Below are 7,562 nucleotides of genomic sequence, written 5' to 3'. Positions count from 1 at the left end.
TGCTATATTGGTAAAGTTTGTGAGCAGAGATATAGAGCACGACCCAACATTTTTTCAGAAATATGTCTTCGTAACATTGATAAAGCTTTTATTCTGTCTACCAGTTGTAAATAGTGAAACTTATAGCAACCTACTCAAACTTTTAGTGTTAGCTTTACTGTGCAGTTAAAGTACATACGCCTGGGCAATGTTTTCCAGCAAAATAAATAAATAAATAAACCCACCTGTATTTTGTTTTCCTATTTCTTTTTTGTCTTTTTTTTTTAACGTTTTGCAGTTGTTCTCTTTCATTCCTTCTAGAATTTGGTACCCAGGGATTTTTAATTTACATCAATTCTTTTATTCTTTCAGTATTTTTCCTTATGAATAATTATTTTTCCCCTTCTATTTTTTTTCCTGTTCTACACTATTGAAGTCTTCTCTACATGCAAAAGAAAAAAAGAGAAAAAAACCTATTCATCTTATTTATTGCTGGACAACTCCTATGAAATAAGGCACAAAATTGCACTTTAGGTGGAATAGCTACCAACAAGAGCAAGTCACCCTTTCAAGACATGCGAGAGTCTTACAGTAGCAAAAAAATCTTTTGAAGACAACTTCTCGTTGGCAATTTTGGTAGGTACATATTAGGAATCATTTCTAAACAGTAGAAAATGGAATAAAAAAGAACTCTTAATCTTCTCATTCCAGAGGATTTGAAAGGCACAACTGATTGGAGACCAAATGTGTGTGTCCCCCTGCCCCTTCTAATTAATGCGACTAGTCACACATTAATTAAGAACACGCATAAGCCTTTGCAAGATGTACGTCATGTGCAAGTCAGTGGGTAACAGAAGTCTGGGGAGACTGTCGCTTCGTTATGGACAGAATTCATTTATTGCAACTTAAACACCAGTCAGAATCTATTAAATTTACTTAACTATCCTGTTGAAAAATTGAAGTAAGAGCGATGTGACTAATGCAAATAAAAATGATGAATTTCTGTTATTCATTTACTTCACAGGGATTAAGGCAGAAGTTCTTAGGGAAATAATACTTGAACTGCAAGATAGAGGTGTTCAGAGAAATTTCTGGTTCTACATACCAACTTCCTGTCCATGCCATAAGACGTTCCTGCAAACATTGCCTTGTGGTGCCACTGCACGTGGTGGGTTGACCTTGGCTGCCAGTCGGGTGCCCACCCAGCTGCTCTGTCCCTCTCCCTCCTCAGCAGGACAGGGTGGGACAATACGATGAAAAGCTCATGGGTGGAGGTAAGGACAGGGAGATCACTCATCAGTTACAGTTAGGAGCAAAACAGACTTGAATTGCAGATAATTAATTTAATTTATTGCCAATTAATAACAGAGTAAAATAGTCAGAAATATGACTTGGTCTTGTTTTAAACCAAAACCACCTTCCCCCCTCCTCCCTCCCCGCCTTCTTCCCAGGCCCAACCTCACTCCCAACTCTTCTACCTCCTTGCCCCACCTTGAGCAGCACGGCGGGGGTGGGAAATAGGACTTGTGGTCAGTTCGTAACACTTCACCTCTCGTGCTCCTTTCTCTATGAACTTCTCCCACTTGGGTCCCCCACGGGCCACAGATCCTGCCAGAAAACCTGCTCATACATGTGTTCCTCTCCACATCTACAGCTCCTGCCAGCAAACTTGGTCCAGCTTGGGCTCTCCATGGGCTGCAGCTTCCTTGAGGGCACATCCACCTGCTCTGGCATGGGGTCCTCCATGGGCTGCGGTTGGAGATCTGCTCCACCGTGGACCTCCCTGGGCTGCAGGGGCACAGCCTGCCTCACCATGGTTTGCTCAACGGGCTGCAGGGGAACCTCTGCTCCGGCATCTGGAGCACCTCCTCCCCCTCCTTCTCCACTGACCTTGGTGTCTACAGGGATATTTCTTTATCTGTATTTTGACTTTTTCTGACATGGGAACAGCTTCTGGTGTATTCTCACAGAAGCCACCTATGAAGCCTTACCAGCTACCAAAACCTTGCCACGTAAACCCGATATACTTCAAAAGAAGTCTCTACAGCACTGAAAAGCATGTTCTCCTTCTGTGCCCATTGTTCATCTACAATAAACACGTTTTACTCCTTCTTAGAATATGTACTGCATCTGTAATAATTATTGCAATGAAATTCTAAAAAAGCCATCTATTCTATATATTATAGTATAATACAACTCATACTTCTTAGAAGAGCAATTTTCTTTCACTTTTTGTAGTTTAGATTTTTCCATAATAAATGACTCTAAGTACTTGCATTAGAACTAATTATCTCCCCCCCCCCCCCCCCCCCCCCCCCCTTCAATCCTTTGTTTATCTTGGTAGATTTGCTTAGCTTCAGTGCTAAGTCCAGCTTCACCAGTCGCTTTCCTTCACTCTCAGCGTTTGTCCACACTCACGCTTGCCACAACACCGCGGCCAGCCCAAATGGAAGCTTATGAATTACCTCTGCACCTGGTTTAATCTGCCCACATTGGTTACACTGAGCACACTACGCCCAGATCTCTGCTGAACGAAGGTAGGTATTTTTTCAAGTTAAGTTGTCCAAAGAAGAAAACCACTGTATTGCTGTACAACATAATTTTATTTTTTCAGTGAAATGCCCTAGTGTCATAAAACAGAACACATTGTCTAATCTTGGAGCCAGCAAGATAGGGGGAAAAAGAAAAATCGAATTTGGTTTTCCTATACATAATTTCCTTACTGAGACTACATTCAAAGAAAAAAAATCTAGAATTCAAATGTAAGCAGACATTAATTACGCAGTTCTCTTCTTAATCTGGACATGTCATACAACTCACACATGGTGCTTTGCTAGTATATGCTACAATAGAATTATTCAAATGCAACTATGCAGCTTTTCTATTTACCTAACACCTTTCCATTTTATTATATTCCAACATCTTTGTTATTTATTTCACAATTTATTACCATACTACAGCACAATCCTTCCTCTTTTTCTGGTGGCTTGTTTCTCAGAAAGGGGGCCTTCACTGTGGCTTTCTCTGGAAACACCAAGCACTCAGTTTCAGATATTAAAAATACTCAAAGCGTTTCAAGCTACATTCACAATGAGACTAAGCCTCCAGATTTCAAGTAAGAGTCTCATGACTTGCTAGTAAATTAACAGAAAGAGTTGGTTAGTATTGACTTCTGTTCTCATTTATGAGAACGTGATCTTGATAGCTGTAATGCTCATAAATGCCCTCATCTGTGGTGAGCTGAGCGAGCACCACCACATCCCGCACGTGAATTACAGTAACTTGAAGTCTGGGTTCTCTCACAATATTCATGGATAGACCAAAATAACTGTAGAACTTTTTAAACAAATGACACTGTCAAAAAGTATTTGCGTTTGTTGAATTGCATAATCTCATTTTCAATGAGGTTCGTAGGTCAAACGTACTATTTCACTTATTAAACATGTCTCTAAAAATACAATATACAAAACACTTATGTTACAAATGTCTGAAAAACATTGGATCAATCAACATTTCAACTCACTGCATTAATAAGGAAAGTACACAGAGTACTTCTGAAAAAATATTCAAGTATTCCCCTGAAATACTACATAACGAAAACCAAATCTTAAACTTTGTGTGACTGTACTTTAAGCAAATATCATTTGCAAGTGCTTTTTGTCATATAAAGCAGTATGAATAATACTTTGTAGCAAAGATATAGCACACCATTTTGATATTACACAAAACTGGAATGTAAATAATTTCAACAGAAAAAAATAAGCCATTTATAATAATTTTCAAGTGTTTCAGTAATAAACTGACCAATCACCATGGCTTACACAGAGCAGCGAGACATGAAACTAACACAAGTTGAATGACAGAAGGGCCAATAAATATACCTGAACAGAGAACCATCAGCTGTTCAGTGATGAAAAACCCTCAGATGCAACGAGTTTCAAAGAGAACTACACACTTGAGAAAAGACAGAAGAGAGTGGGGGCTAATTTCTGATCCTCAAACAGGAATAAACATGTACCAGAAAAGAAAAATTTAGCCCCAAGCCTACACACAGAACATGTGTGTCACAATACACAAATCCATACACAACTTAAATAATCAGTCCACAGCTATACATGATAGTCTAATGCTTTTTGCTATAAAAACAAATCAGCACAGTGATTGTGATTTATCAGATGCCAGTTTCTTCCCTTGACTTCACAAAAAAAATATTTTTTTATATTTAGTTAAATAAACATTATTTAAAAAAGAAACAACTTTCAATCATCAAAATGTATTTTGAAACTCAACATTCCAAAATCTTCTTTTGCAAAGACATTTTAACCTATGTAGCAGAATCTCCAAAGAACTGTGTACTGAAGAGGGAAGCTTTTCATATGTTAATTCAGGTATTTTTAAAAAATTAAAACTTGCTGGTGTTTCAGAAGATATTTATACTTTCCTTTGCCTGTGCCTTCCTGGTATTATAAGTATCCCTGCAAGCTGCTTGCAGGACATCTCAGTTGCAGTGTGTAGTATTTGGTATCATCCAAACAGTCACAAAACCCTTCATAATCCCAAAAAGCATCATGCAAGGAAGCCTTTCTAACTAGAATACATAGGATAAGTATGATCTGTATACAGATGTGCTTTTCTTTTTCGAAGTATTTCTAAACTCTTATTGTTATTACTTAAAGCCAGGAATGTGTGTTTGAATTGCATTGATAAGTTGCAAGGTATAGTCAGAATTACAATATGAAAGATTTTACTAAAAAAAAGATGCAAAAGACAATGCTGCTGCCCAGCATTTAAGCCATGTGCAATTACGTAACACTCCCAGCAGAAAATGTCTTCTAAGACACTGAAAATACCTTGTCTTGTAATCTTCATTTGATGAAAATGGGAAGTCCAATGCTTTATAACATTTAGATATTATTGCAACACAACTGCTAGATTAGCTCTCTAGAAAAGCACAGAGAGTTTAGGGTGAATACATACACATACGCTAATCCTCTCTTTTCTGACATAACTTAGATTACATTGCTTCAAGACACGCTTTAATGATTACAATGTTTTTAAAAAAATGACACAATGCAATAAGATGTCTAAAATTATACTGAAGCCATAAAAAAAAAATTCTAAAATTTTAAAATACTTGTCAATTTGACTAAAATGCATATTCACTGAATTTCCTTGAGCTTGTATTTTTTCTTCTCCCTGTTGGAGGCACAATGTCTATAGTAATTGTTCAACACTACTCTGGCTGTAGGCAGCTTCATCTTTACAGTTTTCCTCGATTCCCCTTGCAAATAGTTTCATTAACTGGCAGTGAACCCTGGAAAATAAGGAAATGAATTAATAAGAAATAAACGGGTACTACATATTTAATTCTAATAACCCATTAATTTCAAGGAGTTGGACAAAGTTCCTTGCTCCAGACTACAGAAACTGCGCTCTCATTCTTGATACAGTCCTCCCCTGCAAAGAAGGCTGAATGCTTTCATGTCTTCATCACTCCTGTTACTCCTCTTTTCCACACAAAAAAATTCTATGGGGCACTTAATGAGCTGATCGTATGCAACAGACAATATTTATAAAAATCACTTTGGACTGCTAAGTCATTATGTTTTGATGGAACGCTTGCACATAAATATTTTGTCTTGTGGTTTTAGTTACTTGTGTTCTAAACAAACAAACAATCAACCAAAAAAACCTCCAAATAGAAAAAAAGCCCTCCAAATTCTGCAAGCCTCTATTCCCTTGTAATTTGATTATTTGCACAACTTCAAACTTCTTTCTCGATATGCCAAAGCTGGAGATAAAACTCTGTGCTGTGTGTCAAAAACCACAAAGCATGGGACATGCTCAGCATTTTTGTACGACAAAGATGCTTGCTTAAGCTTAAATTGAATAAGAAAAGCTAGTGCTCACAGCTGAGATGAGATACTCTATTCATTCAAAAAGAATCCTACCAATACCACCCTCACCTTCAGCACTTCAAGCACGTAATATCAGTTCCTAAGAAGTAAGCAGGACTTCAAAGGCAGGGCTGCCCATCAATCTCAGTCAGAGTGAACATTTACAATATACATGGTTGGAATATTCTCTGGAAAGGGCTCAAAAAAGTAACAAAAAATGTAACTTTATTTCAGAAGATTCAAGTTTGCTATGCGGAGGCACCTTTTTGGGATGTCTGTATGAGCATCTTTAATATCAGTGAAATAGCTTAATATGTTTGCTGGTACACGGAAAGGAAAAATCAATACCCACCTCACTTCAACTGCTGAACTGTCCAGAGTTTCTCCATCACAATTCCAGGTGCTACTAGCGATATTACAGCAACAGGCTTGATGATCTCTGCAGAACTGGCCAAAACGTTTCTTTCCTATATCTGTGACATTGCTTTCATTGTCTTCCAATAGCTTTGATGTAAATTGAAAACTCTTCACCCGATAAACATCTACAAATGAGAAGTCAAACTACAAAGCAAGAAAATAAATAAAACCAGGCAGTTACAATTAGTTAAATACATTTGATGTGTAAAGCAACTCAGCACGCAACATTCTGTATTCAAGAAAGTTTGTCCACTCCAATTTTCTAGAGAAGCTTACCTGAGGCATAGAGTGATTTTTGTTTTTTAAAAAATGCACAAGTCAGAAACAATAAAGCAAAAATGGAACCTTACTTTCCAACGGTCCCCTTCAAGTAGCTGCAATACTACCACTTTATAGGTAATCAGCTACCAGGTTCCGAAATGATCGTGAGTAAATGGGGTACAAAAACTATTAAAAAACTGTACAAAAACTATTATACCGTGGAATCAAAGTCAAACAGGTTTGGACCGGATCTTTGTACCACCCTCAGAACCTGTTCAGCTACAGTCCTTAAGACACATGGGCTTTCCTGAAAGCCTTCTGCTTCTGCATTTGGAACAATGCCCTGACGCTGAGGATTCCATGGCGGTGTGATGATATCACAGAGTTGGTGTATAGAAAAATAAGAATAGAAGGCAATATTATTACTTTCCAACAAAATACAAACAAAAAAATCATTGTAATGAATTAATTCAGCTGGAAAAAGTAAGACAGTTAAGAGATTGCTCTTGTTTGATTTACACTATAATATTGTACAACAGCTTTAAAATAGGCTTTGTAAATTTAAGGGATAATCAAATTAAAGGGTGCTCCCACCTGCCCTGAATGCATCTTAACTGATATGGACTTAAACACTCAGTAAGGTGTAATAAATACAGACATGTCATTTAGCAAAGACAATGGAGAATGTCTGTGTGCATCTATGGGAAGGGGATGGCAAGGAAACAAAAATGAACAAAGAAACAGTTTACCCATATATCAGTCTGTATTAATGTACAGTCACCCTTTTTTTCCTTTTTCTTTTCATATTTTCTTAGGTTTTCAAACAGGGTTTCTCCCTATTATGGTACACACTAACCTGAGGTGAGGACACAGGTACCACCCTGCATTTAATCTACACTGCAAAACCAACATATCCCAGAGAGAAACAGCAGGGAAGCACTGGAAGGGGAATGACCACAGTGGCAATCACAAAAAGCATCAGAGTTGAAGGGACCTCCGAGGTCTTAC

At 37.7% G+C, this 7,562-nt stretch overlaps 1 protein-coding gene across 1 annotated transcript in view; it reads right to left on the bottom strand.

The window, feature by feature from the left end:
• Positions 1 to 2,563: 2,563 nt before the first annotated feature.
• CERK (ceramide kinase) overlaps positions 2,564 to 7,562 on the bottom strand; it is a 46,808-nt gene continuing 41,809 nt past the window's right edge. The window contains exons 12-13 of the mRNA XM_075428564.1: positions 6,229 to 6,437; positions 2,564 to 5,293 (exon numbers count right to left, since the gene is read on the bottom strand). Of these exons, the coding sequence (XP_075284679.1) occupies positions 5,194 to 5,293; positions 6,229 to 6,437 (309 nt within the window). The 3' untranslated portion in view covers positions 2,564 to 5,193. The remainder of the gene's footprint in view (positions 5,294 to 6,228; positions 6,438 to 7,562) is intronic.

The sequence above is a fragment of the Opisthocomus hoazin genome, chromosome 8 (assembly GCF_030867145.1).
Source record: "Opisthocomus hoazin isolate bOpiHoa1 chromosome 8, bOpiHoa1.hap1, whole genome shotgun sequence".
Taxonomy (NCBI): domain Eukaryota; kingdom Metazoa; phylum Chordata; class Aves; order Opisthocomiformes; family Opisthocomidae; genus Opisthocomus; species Opisthocomus hoazin.
Note: the sequence above shows the minus strand (reverse complement) of the source record. Positions and strands in the feature narration are given on the sequence as shown.